This window comes from Lagopus leucura, unplaced genomic scaffold (assembly GCF_019238085.1).
Source record: "Lagopus leucura isolate 7727_CA_CO unplaced genomic scaffold, USGS_WTPT01 Super-Scaffold_100026, whole genome shotgun sequence".
Lineage (NCBI taxonomy): Eukaryota > Metazoa > Chordata > Aves > Galliformes > Phasianidae > Lagopus > Lagopus leucura.
Window position 1 is genome coordinate 103,493 of NW_024962277.1, and position 18,092 is coordinate 121,584.

At 61.7% G+C, this 18,092-nt stretch overlaps 3 protein-coding genes and 1 long non-coding RNA gene across 8 annotated transcripts in view; 1 reads left to right on the forward strand and 3 right to left on the reverse strand.

Annotated features, from left to right (window-relative positions):
* Positions 1 to 204: 204 nt before the first annotated feature.
* BRPF1 (bromodomain and PHD finger containing 1) lies at positions 205 to 11,240 on the reverse strand. Of its 2 annotated transcripts, none has more exons than XM_042880238.1 (13): positions 10,587 to 11,240; positions 8,475 to 9,434; positions 6,646 to 6,802; positions 5,417 to 5,548; positions 4,909 to 5,037; positions 3,728 to 4,040; positions 2,862 to 3,173; positions 1,992 to 2,279; positions 1,759 to 1,906; positions 1,257 to 1,393; positions 1,046 to 1,164; positions 716 to 870; positions 205 to 608 (listed from the first exon to the last, which is right to left on the reverse strand). In XM_042880238.1, exons 1-13 carry the CDS (start codon positions 11,204 to 11,206, stop codon positions 425 to 427), a joined length of 3,654 nt encoding a protein of 1,217 aa, XP_042736172.1. In that variant the 5' UTR covers positions 11,207 to 11,240; the 3' UTR covers positions 205 to 424. The 2 variants fall into 2 exon arrangements, with proteins under 2 accessions (XP_042736172.1, XP_042736171.1); XM_042880237.1 differs by having other exon boundaries at positions 2,862 to 3,176.
* On the forward strand, positions 4,932 to 10,078 carry LOC122184898. The gene is made up of 2 exons (XR_006180668.1): positions 4,932 to 5,210; positions 5,555 to 10,078. It is a non-coding gene; the product is annotated as an uncharacterized LOC122184898 (long non-coding RNA).
* A 439-nt stretch (positions 11,241 to 11,679) lies between the features above and the next one.
* On the reverse strand, positions 11,680 to 17,019 carry CPNE9 (copine family member 9). Its single transcript, XM_042880151.1, has 21 exons — positions 16,943 to 17,019; positions 15,984 to 16,024; positions 15,864 to 15,910; positions 15,553 to 15,656; positions 15,308 to 15,347; positions 15,184 to 15,186; positions 14,705 to 14,781; positions 14,439 to 14,502; positions 14,262 to 14,365; positions 14,089 to 14,193; positions 13,598 to 13,639; positions 13,442 to 13,517; positions 13,313 to 13,366; positions 13,178 to 13,239; positions 12,948 to 12,994; positions 12,699 to 12,880; positions 12,445 to 12,572; positions 12,249 to 12,351; positions 12,096 to 12,153; positions 11,948 to 12,021; positions 11,680 to 11,832 (listed from the first exon to the last, which is right to left on the reverse strand). Exons 1-21 carry the CDS (start codon positions 17,017 to 17,019, stop codon positions 11,680 to 11,682), a joined length of 1,641 nt encoding a protein of 546 aa, XP_042736085.1.
* A 420-nt stretch (positions 17,020 to 17,439) lies between these two features.
* The window catches only part of MTMR14 (myotubularin related protein 14), a 29,763-nt gene continuing 29,110 nt past the window's right edge, over positions 17,440 to 18,092 (reverse strand). For all 4 annotated transcript variants that reach the window (XM_042880147.1, XM_042880150.1, XM_042880148.1 and 1 more), the window contains exon 19: positions 17,440 to 17,796. In XM_042880147.1, coding sequence (XP_042736081.1) covers positions 17,619 to 17,796 — 178 coding nt within the window. In that variant the 3' untranslated portion in view covers positions 17,440 to 17,618. The remainder of the gene's footprint in view (positions 17,797 to 18,092) is intronic.

Sequence of the window (18,092 nt, forward strand, 5' to 3'; positions counted from 1 at the left end):
CTCCCCGCCCCGTCCAGTACCCCCAGCTACCGCCGCCACCATAGAGCTCCCCCCACCCAGGCACGCAGAGCGCCGCTTCCCGCTCTTTTGCCGCCGCTCTGGCCCACTTCCGGCCTCTCGCTGGCCCAACCCCGGAAGTACCCTCGTCCCTCCCTCCGCCCGACTCCCGTTACTGCGGTGGCGGGGAGGGAGGCTGCGTACGAACCAATAGATTTTTTTTTTTTCCTCCAAAATAAATACAAACACGTCCGAGCGCGGGGCCGCCGCCCCCGTTCCGTTCCCGGGGCCGCCCCCCCCCCCTCCCGGGGGGAATAATTTAAAGGGCAGGGCTGTACAGTATTTACAGCTCTGGGGGCACCGGGAAGGCGGGGGGAGCCCCCCCCAGGCCGCAGGCCAGCTGCAGCGGGCCCGGTGCCGCGGTGCGTCAGTCGCTCTCGCTGGAGTCGCTGCTCTGCTCGCCCTGCACCTTGTTGCGGTGCTGCATGGCGCGGTGGTAGGCGATCTGCACCGACTTGCGGATGTTGGACTTGCGGCCCTCCAGCATCTTCTCCTTGTCCAGGTCCTGGTTGACGCCCAGCGGCACCAGCTTGGTGCGGGGCAGCCACTGCCTGCGGGGAGCGGGGAGCCACCTCGTTTGAGGGTTACGGGCGGCTGCGCGCTCCCCCCAGCGGCACCGCCGGTTTCCCAGCTCCTCCCCGACCCCCCCAGGCCTCACCAAGTGCGCTTGTTGTCAAAGAAGAGGACGAGGTAGAGGTGCTCGCGCGCTTCCTGAGTCATCTGCTCGCCCAGCTTCAGCACCTCCAGCGGCGGCACAGGGATGGGGACGCCGTGGTGGAACATGCCCTCTCGCGGCATCTTGGGGTCGATGATCTGCCGGGGAGGAGGGGCCGATGCTGAGGCAGGGGACAAAACCACAACCCGGCCACAGCCCCGTTCCTCCAGTACCAGGAACTGTGAGCCTGCCTCTCACCCCGCTGACGGCACCAAGACCATCCCTGGCACTGGGATGGGATTCTGGGAGATGCACATAGGTGGCCAAACTCACCAGTGCCGGGTAGGAGGGGTAGCCCCGGCACTTGGCCCACACCAGATCCAAAGCGTCCAGGGAAGAATCCTCATCCTCAGAAAGCCACCCTGCACCACGGCCAATGCCCTTCCGCACCACTGCATCAAGACAAGGGGGAGAGAGGACTCAGACATGGCCCTTGCGGCTGATAGAACAGGCAGGTGTGTGGCTGGAAGGTTGTGACACTTACTGCTGTGCCCCACGCCTCGCCCGGCACCCACAGAGTAGGATTCGTTCTCTGTTCCTGATGTGTCCTCACTGCTGTCCTCAGGGAAGTTCACGCGGGAGAAGGAGGGCTTCCCCCTGCCCTGCTTTGAGGGTGTTGTGCTGAGAGAGGGAGCAGAGCTGTGAGCAGCAGTCACACTTCCAGAAACTGCTTTCTGAGTGTCATCTGTAAGCTTTCTGAGCCCACCCAGCACCAGGTACTCAGCAGGCATACAAAAGGCCGACCAGATGGTGTTTCTGCCCGGAACCCTTAGCCCTGCCTCACCTGCGAGTGTACGCTCACCCAAGCATGCTACAGAGCACAAAAAAGAACAAATCCTACAGCCAGGCCTGCAGCCCTCTAGCACTGGGTTAGCAGCACCAACAGGAGTTAGGCCAACAGGAGAGTGAAAGGGAGAGGCACAGTAACACACCTCACCCAGCAGATGCCCGTAGCAGTGGCACAACCAGAGGCAGGTGGTACGTACCTGGTACGGTCTGAGGCAGCACTGCTGCTGCTGCTGCTGCTGGACTCGGAATCGGAGCTGCTGCGTGGAAGGTTACAGTCATTGCGGTACACCAGGAAGCTCTTCTTCACTGGCTGGTTCCCACTGCTAAAGCCATTGGCCGGCAGGTCTGCAGATAACAAACAACAGAGGAGCATTAGGAGGGCACGGTGCCCTTGCTGTGCTTCCTGCAGGGCTGTGGCTGCCGCACTCACCCATGGGAGCGTCTTCGGTGGATTTGTCGCTGTCGCTATCGGAGCTGGAGCTGGGCCGTGGGCTTCGCCCCCGCTTCCTCTGCCGCTGGGAGGACCCCATAATGGGGAGCTGCGGGGGGCCTATGGGACTGTTCCCATGCCCAGGAGCTATCTGGCTGTCTCGATTCTTGGGGGGACGTCCTGGACGTTTCGGAGGTCCTGCAGTTTTAGGGTTCTTCTTGGAGAAGAGCACTGAGGTCCTCCTGCCCACTTCGTGTGCTGGAGTGGAAGAAGAATTGGGACCCAGACCTGGAGGAGGGATGAAAAGGCATCAGCCACAGCCTGCAGGACCTGTCAGGGAAGGGATGGCAGTGGCAGAAAGGAACAGTTTCATCTCTCAGAGCTCCACTGCAACCTCGAAAACCAATGATCCTAAATGCTCTCTGCTTGCATGAGAGCCTGCTTTTTCAGGTCTTAGGGGAACAGGGTGCCAAGGTGACAAACCTCAGTGACACCTGCCAGCTCTGCCTAGGGACTCTGCAAGGTGGCAACTGAGCTGTGCTTTCTGAGGAGCATGGCTCAGCACCTGCTCCCATCAGCTCCCAGCACCAGGCAGCTTGCATCTGGCACGTACTTCGCTCCCAGCCCCTGCAGGGCATTTGGAGCGTGGCCATCCCTGCTGCAAGTAAGCAGTCAGCCCAGGGAAAGTGAGCAGCAAGGAAAGTGGTGGGAGATGAGGGAATCCTCCAGACAGACCACCTGCCTTGATCCTAAGGAGTTGCTATGGGTGAGGTTTGTGTGCATGGTCCCCCTGCCTTAGCTCTACTATACAGCTGTCCAGGTGTGGTTCTCTGCCATTCCCCAGCAAACAGCAGCATTTTGGAGCAGTACCTTTGCCGGTCTCCTGGCTGCTGCTCTCCTCAGCAGCACTGTCTGTCTGAAGGTCCTTCTCGCAGGGGTTGTGCGACTGCAGGACCCCCCTGGCAGAGGAGCTGTGCCGCTCCAGCCCATCTCGGCCCAGGTCCCGGGGGTGTGCCAGCTTCCGCCGCAGGACTGTGATCTCCTTCTTGATCATCTTGGCCCGGCGGGATCGTCCTATGCTCTGCTTGCCAGCATTGACCTCGTCCAGCCGCTCCAGCAAGATCTTCAGCTGCTCCTCCAAGGGCAGGTGCTTCTGATTTTCCGAGAGCAGCAGTCGCATGTCTTCTGAGGGCACAAAGAGGATGAAAGGAATCAGAAACTTTTTGGAGACCCTTTACACAGAAGGGCATGGGACTTCCCCTCAGGAGGAAAATAACTTACACAGTACCAAACACCCATGAGCACAGAATGTTACCAAAAGACAGTCTGAGAAAGAGCCCTGTGGAAAGCAAGCTAGTTGGGACTGCTGGGGAAGGCAGGCTGATCTGCAGCACAGGGAATGCTAAGGATTCCCATCAGCTGAGGCAAGATACAGCAATAAAAAAGAAAGGGGTTAGTAACAGGAAGGATACAGCAGACATACATGAGCTGACCCTGAAGCATCCAAGTGTAGGGAAGTTCTACTGCCTGAACCCTTCTACTGCACCTTCAGCCCTTCACATGCTCAAACAGGGAGAGCAGGACCCCAAAAGGACCCTTCTCAGGCAAGTTACTCCTGGTGGCAAGTTACTCCTACTGCCCAGCAGGAGACAGCAAGAACAGCCTTAAGTTGCCCAACTGTTGGGACTTAAGCTCCGAGCAGCTCTCCTACACGAGGACAGGGGACAAACACCCACCATCCTCGATGTCCTGGACCTGAGCCTCTTCTACAGTCACGCAGTGTGGGAAATGCATGCCTGTCTCAAAGTCAATGCCCATCTTCTCCGCCTGCCGGCGAGCCTGCCGCAGAACCACGCCTCCCTGCTCCCGCAGACGGACGGCTGCCCGGTAGAAGATAGTGTCTTTGGCATTGTACTTCAAACAGTTGTTGATAATCAGGTTGAAATCTTCCTCAAAGTCATCAAAATTCAGGTAACGGTACGCTTCCAGGTTTTGCTTCATTGTCTGAAAATCCATCGGCTTCTTGATGTGATCCAGGTAGTCTGGGACCTGTATTGAGAAAAGAGCCCGTGCTAAAGAGCTTGGAGACCCCCGTTAGTACCACCTGCTCCAAGAAAACAGTTGTTAGAGGAATCAGGTATTGCTCCCCCATGCCCTGTCCAAACACACATCTGGAAAGCTGCCTGCCTTTGCAGCTAGAGGAGCTGTGGAATGCCTCTGGACTAGAGTCCATGTGCTGTACTCAATCTATTAGAGCCGACACATGCTTTGAAACGTTTTTTGTGCAGCTTCTCAGGGGTGAGGGTAAGTACACACACATAGAACAGACTGCTCTGGGTGGGAGCGATGGCTGTGGGTGGGACCACACAGCCAGGACACCTCCAAGCCCACCTGCTGCCAGAGCTGCACAGCACTAGCACTCCCTCTCCCATCTCCCCAGGCAGGGAATCACCACTGATGTTCTCAGAAATCACCTCCTTTGCCCACAGAAGTGACATTTCTGTGCTGTGCTCAGCCTGTTACCAAGCAAAGGGTTTTGCAGGAGGACATGTAAGAGCATGCCACCTGCCTAAGGATGAGTGCAGGCATTCTGCCTTTCCCAGGCAGAAGCCCCTAACCTGTCACAGACAGTGGGAAATCACCAGTAACACAAGCAGAGGAGCTGAGTGCTGCGCTCCTGGCCACCAGCAGCTGCCAGCACCACCCCTTTTGCTGTGCATTTGGCTCTCCCAGGACAGGCAGTGCTGCACACATCCCCGTTGAGTGTGTGGTGTTGGGACTGGGAACCATCAGCAGGCTGCCCAGAGGGCTTCTGGAGCAGAAACCCCCATGGGCAGCCCTTAGCGTGAGCAAGGGACAAGTGTGAGTGAAGTAGAAATCTGGGGGAGGGGGTTCTTACTTCGTAGATTTCTGTTACCTCAGACAGAGGGACCGGCTCACTGAAGATGTTGCCCGTGTCTTTCTCCTGCAGGTGCTCGAGCGTCTTGCGGAGGAGGATGAGGAAGGGGGTCAGCTGCATTTCCAGTGCCACCTGCTGCACTTTGATCTGAAACAGAAGAACGGAGCGCAACTGAGCATCCTGCCCTAGAGACGGCCTCCAGGAGCAGCTTAGCAGACCCACAGGACAGTGCCACCTCTCCCTGCTGCAGTGGGGCCATTCCTCAATAGGGGCTGCACGGGGCACGCGCTGCACCTCAACATCACCTCTAGAGAGCAGAGGTGAGGCACAGGCCCCAGCACCCGTGTTTCCCACATCAGCCTTGCACAGCAGCCACCTTCATGCAGAGCTGCCGGGGCAGGGCACAGCGCAACCGAGGGGACCCTGTGCCCACCGTGCAGCTCAGAGGGCAACTGACCAGCACTCAGGAGAGCCCGTGCTCACACCCACCCCAGCAGCTCCCCAAGGAGGGGCAAACAATCGTTACCGTCTCTCTCTTGAGCTTCTCCCGCTTGCGTATCAGCTCCACCAGCAAGCGCGCGCGCTCTAGGTCATGGCGGAGGCGCTGCCATGATTTCAGCTGCTCCTTCAGGGCCCAGTTCTTATCCTCAGTGTCTCTCTGCAGGAACATCAGAGACTGTGAGCTGACAGAAGTGTTCCCATCTCCTCCTTCCTGACTGCGTGTGAGGGCTCTTCCCTGGTACAGGGAACCAGCGCGCCTGACCCGCTGCCTCAGTAAGCATCCCAGCTCCCCTGTCGTGTGGGTGACACAGAGACAGCCCAAATGCTGCCTACAGCTCAGTACCTGCTCCATGGTCACCCAGCCCCGAGGATGCGAGAAAGCAAACTCTGGAAATACTCTGCCTGACATGACCACAAGCAGGAAGCTGCCCGGGACCACAGAGCAGCAATAACAGGGTCCAGGCAGCTGCCCAGAGCTCTAGTGAAGGGCAACAGGGCAAAATGGGAAGACAGCTCTGGTTACTTTCACTTTTGGAGAATCAAAAACCATGCTGACTTTTATTCTGCTACTGTAGCCAAAGATGAGCAGAAGTAGTTTCAAATCTTCTCCAGCAAATAAAAATGAGAGGAGGCAAAAGCGGGAGAAACCGCTGCCTGATCACAGTCTTCAAAGGGCTCAGAAAGGCTTATACAGGGAATCAGAGGAAAGATCTTCCTCTGGCACGAGAAACCTCACATCTGTGAAGCACTGACTGAAGGCTGAGGCAAACAGCAGGCTGAGAGCACCACCCACAGGGAACGTTCCCACAACTATTTCAGAATCTGTGAGGCCTTGGTTTCTTCCATGTCTGGGGATCCCTAGCCACCCCTCTCAATGCCCGCTGACACAAGTGGCCTCAGGTTAGAGCCACTTCTGCCAGCTCTGTCACAGCTGCTGGCCCCATGTCAGCAAGAGGAATGAGCTAACTCCTGCACACAACGGGGCAGGCTTCCCTTCCCATGGCAGGCTGCCAAAGGCGGATCCGTCTGGCAAATCTCTGAATGCTGAGAGTGGAGGAGAAGGTAAAGCAGCAAAAGCAGGCAGTTGGGGCTGCCCTTTCCTCATCAGGAGGTGGAGCTCTTTTCTCCAGCCCCCTTCTGAGCCCACAGGCACCACCACATGCAGCAAACGCTTTGAGCCTACAGCTGCAAAGGCGCAGGAAGCACACGCAGACACCCAGGATGCCCCTCAGCACCCCAAAAAGCAGCATGTACCTGATCACAGTTCCTCTGGGACTGCAGGTGTGTCTGAAGGCGGCGCAGCAGAGGGACACCGTTGCGGGATTGCCTCTTCAGAGTCCAGTAGCTGTGCAGCCTCTGCATGAACTGACTCTTCCTCTGGATAGTTAGACGATTGGTAATCTTGCTGAGCCTGAAGAAGGGAGAGGAACCACAAACCCAATCAGCAAAGCAAACCTGGCCATAGTAGAAGCCCCAGTGTAGCAGCGAGGCCACCCATGAGCTCCTCAGACTGAGCACACACATTTGTTTAGCAGAAATCCCTGAAAGGCCAAGGAACGAGGCAGCACACCACCGACAGTTACACTGAAAAACTTCCAGCCTTGTCTCTCTGAAAGGCCTTTTCCTTTCTTTCCTTTCCTCTTGACTGTTCCAGGTTGGGGTGCAAGGCAGGGGCATTGGCAGCTGGGCCTTTCACAGCTCCCTGTGGCCCCGAGACCACGGCACGGCTGTCCCAAAGCTGTGATTCACCCGGCTTATTATGCTGGCAATGAGGGGCCACCCAAGACGACAAAGGCCCTATTCAAACATTACCAGACAGCTCGGCAGCCCCGAGCAGTTTGTAGCATGAACAAATCTGGGAAAGCGTGAGGAGGGGTGGGCAGACGCTAGCAGAACAGAGCTTGCTGTCAGAGCTAAGGAAGGACTACCCTGAACAGCCCCAAACAAAACAAAAGGGGTTTTCCTCCTCTTTACAATGGCAAAGCCTGAAGCAACTGAGACAGCCTCTTACACCAGTGCAGTTAAGAGATGCCCTGCTAGGTGGGACTGAAGCGTGGACCCCATATCTCCATGTCCTGCAGGGCCAGCTCTTCACACAGGGTGATCTGACCTGCATCAGCCTCAGCTGAAGGCAGACAGCATCATCATCTGCTGTCATTGGCTGCGCACAGCTTCTACAGGAAGACATTTGGCATTCTGGCAACAGCCCTTGAAGAATAATTAATCCCAACAGGAAGGCCTGGGGTGAGGTTAACAGCTTCTATCTCAGAGTGGGTTTCACTGTGAGCCCGAGGGTAGCAGAAAAAGCCTACAAACAGCTTGCCAGTGCATCCACACGTGGGAACAGAGAGGCTCGGGTTATGGAACGCACCCTGAGCGAGCGAGCCGTACCATATGGTTAGCACACCAACACCATGGCGCAAAGCCATCAATCCTGCAGCACAGACCTGCCCACACAAGTGCCCCAAACTGCCCACAGAGCAAACCCCAGTGCCTGCATACCCCCTCCCACTCCACAGGAGCCCTGAAGGAGCCCTGCCAGGAGGCAGTGGCCCCGTGCTGTGACAGCTGCGACTCTGGGACCTGAGGGCCAGTGAGTGCAGCTCCAGCGTGGTGTCCCAGCTGCAATGAGGAGCACCCGGCTGGTGACTCATGGCCACGAAGGCAAATGCTGCCCTGCCCGGCTCCAGCTGTGCACCACAGGCACACCGCAAGGCTGGGAAGCAGCGGGGCTGTGTGGGGCCAGCTGTGGCAAAAGGAAGGTGGCCTCTGCTTTCTTCCTGCAGCCTGCTCCAACACACAGGAGAAGAGCTCTGGGAGCCCCCAGCTGCTTCCTGCCACCTCTGGCCAAGCTCGGTTGCTGTCATGAAGCCAGCGGCATCTATTTCCTGTACAGGCAACTCGTGGGGCTGCACATTTCACTCCTCTCTGCGGGAAAGCCAGAGGAAACCACAAACAGCCCTGGGGAAGAGCAACGTGAAAAGCATTTGTGCAAAAAGATAACGCCTGCATACAAAGCGAGACACGAGACAGTGAGAAAGGGAGAGGCTTCTCCACAGCAAGGGGAAGGCAACGAGTTGTACCTGTGAGGGGGGATGCAGGGAACAGAAACCACAGGCGCTGCAGCTCGTTTTTCTGCCAGGATCTTCCGCGCCTTCTTCATTTTGATTCTAGACTTGGCCTTTGCCTTTTTCACCTTCTCGGAGCTCCAGCTCTTTCCTTCCTCCTCCTCCTCCTCATCCTCCTCTTCCCCCTCGCTGTGGGAAAGCGCGGGAAGCCTGCGCACAGAGCCTGGAGGTGTGTGGATGTCACAGTAGGCGGTTTTGCGCACGCTGAACGAGGTCCCGTTTGCTCCTGTCTCACGGACGGGCTCCATCTTCATGTAGAGTCCAGCCTGCTGGGCACAGGTGACATGGAAAGCGGTGTAACAGTTTGCCTTGTGACACTGGATGCAAGCCCCAGAGCCACGCTGCTTGCAAATATAGCAGGTCAGCTTCCACCGCGCGGGTGGGATGTGCTCGATGCTGTCTATGGGCTCCAGGAAGACCGTGTTGGCAAAGCACACCTCCGGGATCCAGAGGGCACAGACCACGTGTGCCCAGCGCCCATCGTCCGTCTGCTTGAACGCGCCGCCCTTGTTGGGGCACAGGGCGCAGTCCACGGCTCGCGAGGGTGACTGCAGGCACCTCCTGCAGAGCCACTGTCCCTCGGGGATGTAGGGCACCCCGTAGCACTCCTGGTGCACGGCCAGGTTGCACATATCACAGAAAAGGATGACGTTGCTGTTCTGGCATTCCCCGTCATTGCAGATGCAGCACACGGCATCCTCGTCAACCAAGGCGTTGGGGTCCCCCTTGTTGTGGCTCTCAAAATACGACTCCTTCTCCAGCCTGTCCATCAGGTACTCAAAGATCTCCTGGGGAATGGGACTGACGCCCTCAGTCTTCCGCCGCTCGTTCATGATATCCAGCCAGATGTAATCTTCCTCGTCCATGTCGTACTCCACCTCCTCATCCAGCTCCTCCGCTGACTTCTCAATGTACCTGGAAGGAGAAGGCACGGGAGGGTCAGAGTGCTGCATATTACAGCCAAAAGAAACCCCAACAAACAGGAAAGAAGCAGTCGCGCTCAGAAGCTGGAGGTGCTGCTGCACTGCTCGGGGTACCAGTACAACACAGCTGGGTGTTCACACAAAATAACAAGTTGCAGACATTGGAGACTTGTCAACACAAGACAGGAACTTGCACAAGCCAGCAAGTGGGCACCTGGTGCTCTGGAGGCAGCAACCTTGTTCCCCAGACACACGAGCATTGGCCCTGCTGCAAATGGAGTGCAGACAGTGCCATGTTTTGGTAATTCTACCTGCTGCCACCTGTGGGTGAGGCAAGCTGAACTGTGGGGAAAAGCCAGAAGCCCCTGCACCCTGCTCCATCTGTCCTGCTCCATCCATAAATGACCAGCAGTCACAGTGCAGCACCACATCAAGCACTATGCAGAGACCTTATGGGAGCTCTCTTCTGCAGCGTGATGCAAGCCCACATTATTCCTCTGTGCCTGCAGCTTGGTGCCAGCCTCTCAGGCAGCATGGTGGCTAAGAGGGCAGAGGTGGCTGTGAGAGCATCGCTTCAATGCTCAGTACTGGCTCTGCTTATTTTGCCCAGTTAATAAACCACGTATGGAAAACCAATAGGGCCACAAGAACACATTAAGCCTGGAAACACACACAGCTTACAGCTAAACTTTGGTGCTGGAGGGCTCCTGACTTATCCTAGAGCATCTCCAAAGTGCAGTGGGGAAGGCAGAAGAACTCTCTCCGTCTTCCATGGAATGGTTGGCTTGGGAGGGCCCTTAAAGCCCACCCAGCTCAATCCCTGTCGCGGCCTGGCTGCCACACAGCAGCCTGGCCATGGGCACCTCTGTGGACAGGGCACCCACAGCTCTGGGTGGCTCGGTGCCCTCTGAGTAGGGAGTTTTCCCCCAGCATCTAACCAAATAGTTTAAACCCATTCCTCCTCACCCTACCACTAGAAGACCGCAAGAAGTCGCTCCCAACGTTTGCCACGAGCTCCCCTTCAGCCCTTATAACCACACCGACACCAGACCGCAGGCAAGCCCCCAGGCGGCACCCAAAAGCCGCGTGGCCACGAGGCCCCATCCCGCGGGGCGGCACCGGGCTGCCGAGAACACTCCGCTACCTGTAGTAGGAGGTGGGGCGCGGCGGCGCGTCGGGCGTGTCCTGCTCCAGCTCCCGGTACACCACCTCGGGCAGCTTGGGGGCCGCGCCGGCCGAGGCGTTGTGGTGGTGGTGGTGGTTGGAGTCCTTGCGCTTCTCCTTGCTCTTCTGCTTGGCCGACTTGGGCGCGGCGGCGGCGGCGGCGGCCGCTTGGCTCTCCCCGTTCTCCTTGCTGCCGCCGTTCTCCGGCGCCTCCTCGGCGGCCTCCTCGTCCTCCGACACCACGTCCAGGTTGTCGAAGATGCTGATGCGGTGCACGCGGCCGTGCAGGTCCACCTCCACCATGCGCTGGGCCTGCGCGTAGGTCATCACCTCGCGGCCCGGAGATTGCGACGCCTCCGAGGGGTTCGGGGACTGCTTGTCGGCGGCGCCGGCGCGGCCCTGGCGGCCCTTCTTCTTGTGCTTGCGGAGCGGCGGCTGCTGCGGCGGCGGCGGGTTGTCGTGGTCATAGTGGTACAGGTGGTACTCGATGCCGCTGTAGCTCTTGTAGATCTTACGGCAGCTGCCCACCGGGCACTCGTAGGGCGGCTTGGTGGCCCGCAGGTTGTGGCAAAACGTCTTCACGTCGAAGTCGACCCCCATGGCGCGGCCTCGGCCTCGTGCGGGCGGCGCTGGGGCGCCGAGGCCCGGCCCTGCTGCCGCCTCCCGCCGCGCTCAGCGGCCCCGCGCCCGCGCCATGGCCCGGCCCGCAACAATGGAGGAGCGCGGGGCGCCGCTGGGTAAAGCGCGCGGCGGCCTTAGCAACCGCACTTTCGCCACCGCGCCGGCGGAGCGGGCGGGACGGGCCGTGGGCGGGCGGAGAGGGGTGGGCGGAGCGGCGGAGAGCGGAGCGAGGAGATCGGAGCGAGGAGAACGGAGCGCGCTTCCCGAAGAGGAGGGGACGCGGTGCCGCGCGGCGAGCGGCGAATCTGCCGACGCGAATCTCAAGGACGAGGACCCGCGCCGCAGCGGCCCGGTGCGGTTGGAGCGTTTTATTGCGGTCGGTGACGGCGGCGCAGCCCCGCGCACGGCGCTCCGCGACCGGACCCGGCGGTGACGCGGCCGCGCCGCTTCCGTCACTGCGCGGCGTTGCGGCGGGGCTCGATGCCGCGGCCCCGCATGTAGGACAGCAGCTGCTCGGGGATCTCGGCCAGCACGTCCTTGGCCAGGCGCGCCATGCTCCGCACCTGGCTGCCCGCCTCGTCCACGTAGTCCCGGAACGGCACGAACTGGGGGCAGCGGGGGGCCCGGCCCCGAGCTCTGCCCCACGGCCACGGCCGCACGGCGGCCCCGAGCGGAAGCACAGGGCCTGGTGCTGCCCCGCGCCCAGCCCCGCAGCCTCACCTGCACGATGTCCCTCTCGGCGTAGCGTCCCCGCGACGACACGCGCACCTCGTCCCCGTCCAGCTCCTCCATGGCTGGGGGGCACCGCTCAGACCCTGCATGCGGGCACCCCCCGGGCCCCTCCCTGTCCCCGGCCCATCCCGCTCACCCTCGAACTCAGCTGGCCCCACTCCCACGATGATGATGGACATGGGCAGCGCGGAGGCCTGCGGGGCGGAAGGGCAGCAGCCGTAGGCTCGGAGCGGCCCGGCAGCACTAAGGCTGTGACCGGTGCCTGGGCTGGTGGCGTATGGCCACTCACGGTAACGATGGCCTCCTTGGTCTGCATCATGTCGGAGATGACGCCGTCGGTGATGATGAGCAGGACGTGGTACTGAGAGCCGTCAGTCACCTGGGCAGCCGTGCTGTGGGGACACGGCGTGGGATCCCTCCAGCAGCCTCCCCACGTCATCCCCCACGGCGTGGCCATGGGACAGGGATGGCCCCACAGCACTCACCCGGCCACCTGGTTGATGACGGGGGCGAAGTTGGTGGGCCCGTAGAGCTGCACGGTGCGCAGGCTCTGCAGGTAGGACTCGAGCACGCCCTCGATGCCAGCACAGCTGGGGTTGTCCACGTTGTTGTTCTGGGGACAGGAAGGGTGCTCCCATGGTGCTGGGTAGGATGCGGCCAGGCTGGCTGCTCCCCAGCCCCATGGGCTGCCCCACACCTGGCAACAACAGGTTAACCCCAGCCTTGCACCAGGACGCACCAGGGGGAACTGGTGGGAGATCTTGCCATCGGGTGGCAGCTTGGCACCAAAGCCGTAGGCAGGGAAGAGCTTGTCACTGTCGTAGTCCTGGATGATCTCCCCGACGGCCTTGAGTGCCAAGGCGTAGGCGCTCAGCTGGTAGGGGCTGGCGTAGTGCAGCGACGTGGGCTGCGATGGCAGCCCTGCAGCACAGCACCCATCAGCACCACCCAGTGCCACTGCCCCGGTCCCTCCCACCACTGTGCTCACCGTTGGAGGCCGTGAAGTCAATGGCGACGGTGAAATTCAGCTGTGTCCTTAGAGGGAGAGCGAAGGAGGCTGCCAGCCCCAGGCATGGCGTGACCTCTGCCCACTCCCCCAGACCCACTGCCCACCCCGCAACTGCAGCCACCATCTCGGCACCCCCGGGCTGCAGTGTCACCATCACTGCCTTCCTGTCCCTGTCCCTCAGGAGCTTGGGGGCACCTGGCCCCACTCACCCGCCCCGTATGTAGTCAACGAAGGTGAACTCAGACTCGACGGAGAAGGAGAGCAGAGTCACCTGTGGGCATGGGGCATCAGAGCTGGCACCCTGCAATGGGTGCGAGCTGCAGGAGCACCCCAGTCCCACTCACAGTGCCAGAGTTGACATATTTCTTCTTCTTGCACTTCTTCCTAGGGTTCAGCACCTGCGGGCACCAGGCAGGTCCTGCTGCGGGGCTCCCCACGCCCCCAAAGCTGCCCCACTGTGGCCCCTGCCCTACCTCATACACTGTGAACTGGCTCTGTGCACGGGACAGCTCCCGGTAGCTGGTGGCAAACTCCCCGATGAAGTCGTGGCTGCAGGAGGAGCACAAGCTCTGAGTGTGTCGTGGGATGAGGAACACCCTGATGCCTCTCCCTTTGGGGCACAGCCTCACCTCCCATCCCGGTCCCAGTCGTACACATCAATCTTCACTGTGCTGGAAGTAAAATGGGGCTGAGGGGGAGCTGCTGGCATGGCCCACAGTGCCCAGGGCTCAGCGTGCCATCAGAGTGGCACCACATGCCCAGGGAGGGGAACGGGAAATTTGGGTCACAGTGGAGCTCTGGGGAGGGGGAAGCTTTTCTGTAATTTGGGTTGCAAAAGGAAAAGGAAAAAAAAAAAAAAGAACACCACTAAGAACCCAGGTTGGAGTTGCATGCTGGCTGTGGGGAAATGCTGTGTCCTGTCCTACTGCTGCCCCATTGCACACACCACAGCAGCGGCCCTGTGGTGCAGAACGGGTTCACAATATATGGGGCAGCTCTGGAGGAATGTGTCCAGGACACATTTTGGGGGATGTGAGATGTATCCAGGGCTGGACAAGGGGTTGCAGGATGGGGCCAAAGCATGGGGTGGGTCAAGGCTGCCCCACAGAACCATCCTCACCGGTCGTAGTCACCGTTGCAGAGGGCACGCACGGGTATGGTGAAGGGCTGCCACACTGGGTTAAGTGTGTTCTTCACCACCTCCGTCTTGTGGCAGATGGTGAAGCTGCGGGGACGGGGCAGGGTCAGGGCATGCTGTGCAGGGACACCTGCACCCCACATCCCCACGCTCACGTGCCGTCCTCGTTGCTGCGGTAGAAGACAAGGAAGGGGTCGGATTTCCCAAAGAAGTCCTTCTTGTCCAGCTTGTTGGCACACAGCTGCATGGTGACGATGTCCTGGGGATGGGGACTGTTACCACCAGCCTGCTCCTCTCCCCACGCTCGGGTAGCGTGCAGATGCAGCACTCACCCTGCAGTTGCTCAGCTCCTCGGCCAGCAGCAGGATGGTCCCACACCGCTTCCCTGGGACCCCCCTGTGACAACAGCCCAGCGTGGGGACAGTGGGGACAGCACAGGGGCAGGATGCGGGGCGCTCCACAAGGCCCGATGCTGCAGGTGTGTCCCCAGCCATGCACAGGGACACCAGGCAGCATGGCCACCAGGGTGTCCTGAAGCGGGGTGGGCGGCCAGGGGCACAGTGTGGGACCTCCAGCCCTGCCACAGGATGTGACTCACGTGAGGGCTCTTTCCAGACGGCCCCGCTGGGACCCGATCACCTCTCCCAATGCCACGAACGCCTGCCCCAGGAAGTCCTGCACCCAGGAACAGCATGCTCAATCCTTGGGGGCTGTTGTTTGCAGCCCCCTCACCTTCTCATCATCCCCAGCCTGCAGCCTTATTTCCCACAGGACCCCAGATGACCTGAGCTCACCCTGTGCCCTGTAAGAGCCCATGTCCATAGCCCACAACCCCTCCTGCACCCCCAAGGCCACCCTGTATCCCTGAGCTCATTCTGCAGCCCTACAGCCAACCTGTGTACCCACCCTGTGTCCTGGCCCCGTCCTGTATGCCCTGGGCCAGCCCACAACCCTGGACTCATCTTGTATCCCCCAGAATGTGTCCTGGTCACATTCCTCCAGAGGCACCCCGTGTATCCTGGAACCCTCCTGCACACCCACAGCAGGCACCAGTTCCCCAGCATGGCAGATGCCTACCTTCTGCCAGACCCAGTGTGGCATGGAGAGACAAAGAGCAGGGTGAGCCCCCTGAGGCCAGGGGTGCCCATCCTATCCAGAAGCACGGACAGGACTTGGCTTTGGGGTGTCTGGAGCAACTCACCTGCTTGTAGATGGAGCAGCTCTTAGAGTCCACGTTGTAGCTGGCAGTAGCAAAGCAGAGCTGTGAGCTGGCATCAGGGCACGTCCCCATGTCTTCACTCAGAGCTTTGGGACCCCTGCTCGCCCCGTTTCTGACCCCTCTGCCCATCCGCGCTGCAATGCTCTGTACTGTTGTGGTCTCCCACAGGTTACCCACGGGCTCGGCACCCCCAGCCTCGTGCTCCCCATTGCTGCCGAGGCACTCACACGTCAAAGCGAAGGTTTTGCTTCTCCTCAAAGTAGTAATCGAGGACAAACTTGCGGACGAAGTCGGGGTTCAGGGTGTTGTCGATCACCTCGGTGCGCCCGAACTGCGGGGATGGTTCCGTGAGGGCAACCCCATCATCCCCACATCCCTCCCCAGCGCAGCTGCCCCGGCACTAATCCCCGATTAGCGGCAGGGAGGGATCATTAGGGTGGAAGCGGGCGGCCATATGGGCCCATTTAACCGAGCCGGGGATTAGCCAGGAGCCGGGGCACTGGGGACGGCGGGGAATGGCGAGAGATGCAGCACTCACTTCTTTCCACTCGCTGCTCCCCGTGCCCTGCACGAAGAGGATGACCACTGTGGAGAGAGGGACAGAGCCGTGCCACGCTGCGCCGTGCCCGCACCCAGAAGTGCCACCGCTGCCACCCACCTGGGTCGGACTTGGAGAAGGTGTCCATGTCCAGCAGGTTCCTGGGGGGGACCGAGCTGCGAGTGAGCGATTGTGTGCGCCCAACCCGTCACGTGTCCCCCGTGCGTGGACTGTCGGGGGATGGCACCGCGCGGGAGAGCCGCACACAGCCGTGGGGCAGGCGGGCGGCCGGGCAGGGGCGGCACGGTGGGACGGAGAGGAGCAGCGTCTCCGGCGCTGACAGTGATTGAACGTGACAGAGAACCCATTTACAGCACGAAACCTTCCCCGGTGCCGCCGGCAGCGGCTAATGGAGAGCGCAGGAGCGAGGAGAAAGCGGACACTTAGCGGGGGGGCACCGCGCATCGCCCCGCGGCCGCCGCGGCGGTCGGACAGAGGGAAGCGCGTTGACAGCGGCTCCGCCGGGCTCGTCCCGCAGCGCGGGGCTCCGCTCCCCCGGCCCGAGTGCGGAGAGCAGCCCCTGGGCGCGGCTGAGCCCTGGAGGGGCTGCAAAGCAAGAGGCTCGGCCACGTCCCGCAGCGCGCCCCGGTCCCTGCCCAAAGGCGCGGGTACCCACGGCTCCGCAGCCCTTCCACCTGCTGTTCTGCGGGGCTGGGAGACGGCGAGGGGAGAACGCAGCCTCCGGCCCCACGCATGCCCCACAGCCGCAGGGCGGGAGTTTGGTGACAACCCCGCAGGACGGGTGATTCGCCCCCACCTGCCCGCCGGTCCGGGGGTCTCCGGGGCGATCCCTCGCAGGACTGCGCTCGGCCCCCTACGGCCGCCGCTCTGGGCCAGGGGCACCGAGCGGCACCGCCGGTGCGCTCCCGTCCCGCGGGCACCGAGCCGGCCTCGGAGCGGGGCAGTGCCGGCAACGGGCACGGGGGCGCCCGAAGTGGCAAGTGGGGGTTCCCGGAGCGGACAAGGGACTCCCCGCGCATCTCCCCACGCGTTCCGCATCCCCCCGCGCCCCGACTCACCGGCAGGACACGGTGAGCTCCACCTTGGTGCCCGGCACGCTGCCGGCCGCCGCTTCCAGCGCTCCCGGAGCCGCCATCCCCGCGCGGGCGCCGCCGCTGCTCCGCGCCGCCTCCTCCCGCACCGCCGAAGCGGGCGCGCCCGGGGGCGGGCACGGGCACGGCGGCCCCGGCGGCGGCACCGCCCCGGGAACGCTCAGACCAGGGTACCGGCGCGCGGGGCCGGGGGGATGCCGTCCGGCTCGGTTCCCGCCAGGCGGGCGGGCTGTGCCCCGCTGACCCCTCGATGCCGACTCCCGTCCCGTCGGGACTCCCGCCCGAAGGAGCTCTCGGCCCCGGCGCGCTGCTATTTCGGTGCCGCCGCTCCCGGAGCGTGGGCCGCGCTATTTATAGCGGGCGGCTCCCCCGCCGGAGCCGCTCCCGGCTCCTCCGCGCCGCCGCCCCCCGGCTCTTCCCAGCTCGCCCGCCTCCCGCAGCCCAGGCACCACGCAGCCCAGGGGTCGGCACACGGAGGTCTTTACTGCGGGGCCGCCTCGGAGCCCCCGCCGCTCCCCGGCCCCGAGCAGGGTAATCACAAGCGGGTGCTCGGTGCTGTGCCCGCGTGCCCCCGAGGACGGGGGTCCCGGCTCGGCCAGGGGTCCCCGGTTCTCCATCCATCCGTCCTGGAACGTGGCGGCTCTCAGAGCGTGCTGCTGCCTCTCAGTCCCACGCCCCGCACGAACTGCTCGAGGAGGCCGCCGATGGCCCCCGAGGGGCTGGGGGGCACGGCCTTCAGGCCGATGGTCCGGCTGTAGCTGGCCAGGAAGGCGGAACGCACTTCTTCCAGCCGGGACTCGCGGTCGCTCGCTGACACCAGCCTAGGAGACACAATCGGGAGGTCAGCGCTGCGGCTGTCCCACAGCCTTGTGGGGCTCGCAGGGAGGCAGCGCCAGCCCTGAAACGCCCCGGCTGTGGCACCAGCGCTGCTGCCTCCCTGCTCAGCCCCTGCAGCATCCCAGCAGCTTCCCCCGGCTCTCCTTCTCCACCGCCCCCTGGCTTCTCCCCCTACCCTAGATGCATAGATATCGCGGTCGTTGCTGGCTGACATCAGCCCCCGTGCCGCCTCTGCCCTTGTTTCCAGACGGAGCCCGGCCACCTGTGCCGTGCTTGGACA

What these genes read in the sequence shown, in the direction of transcription:
- BRPF1 (XM_042880237.1), bottom strand. Translation starts at nt 11,206, where the DNA reads ATGGGGGTCGACTTCGACGTGAAGACGTTTTGCCACAACCTGCGGGCC. An exon ending in CCCTGCATCCCCCCTCACAG is followed by an intron (nt 6,803 to 8,474) that starts GTACAACTCGTT and finishes TCCCTTCTTCAG; the next exon opens with GCTCAGCAAGATTACCAATC. An exon ending in CCCAGAGGAACTGTGATCAG is followed by an intron (nt 5,549 to 6,645) that starts GTACATGCTGCT and finishes ATGTTCCTGCAG; the next exon opens with AGAGACACTGAGGATAAGAA.
- CPNE9 (XM_042880151.1), bottom strand. Translation starts at nt 17,019, where the DNA reads ATGGCGGCTCCGGGAGCGCTGGAAGCGGCGGCCGGCAGCGTGCCGGGC. An exon ending in AGGAGCTGAGCAACTGCAGG is followed by an intron (nt 14,366 to 14,438) that starts GTGAGTGCTGCA and finishes CCCCATCCCCAG; the next exon opens with GACATCGTCACCATGCAGCT. An exon ending in GTCATCAACCAGGTGGCCGG is followed by an intron (nt 12,352 to 12,444) that starts GTGAGTGCTGTG and finishes GTGTCCCCACAG; the next exon opens with CACGGCTGCCCAGGTGACTG.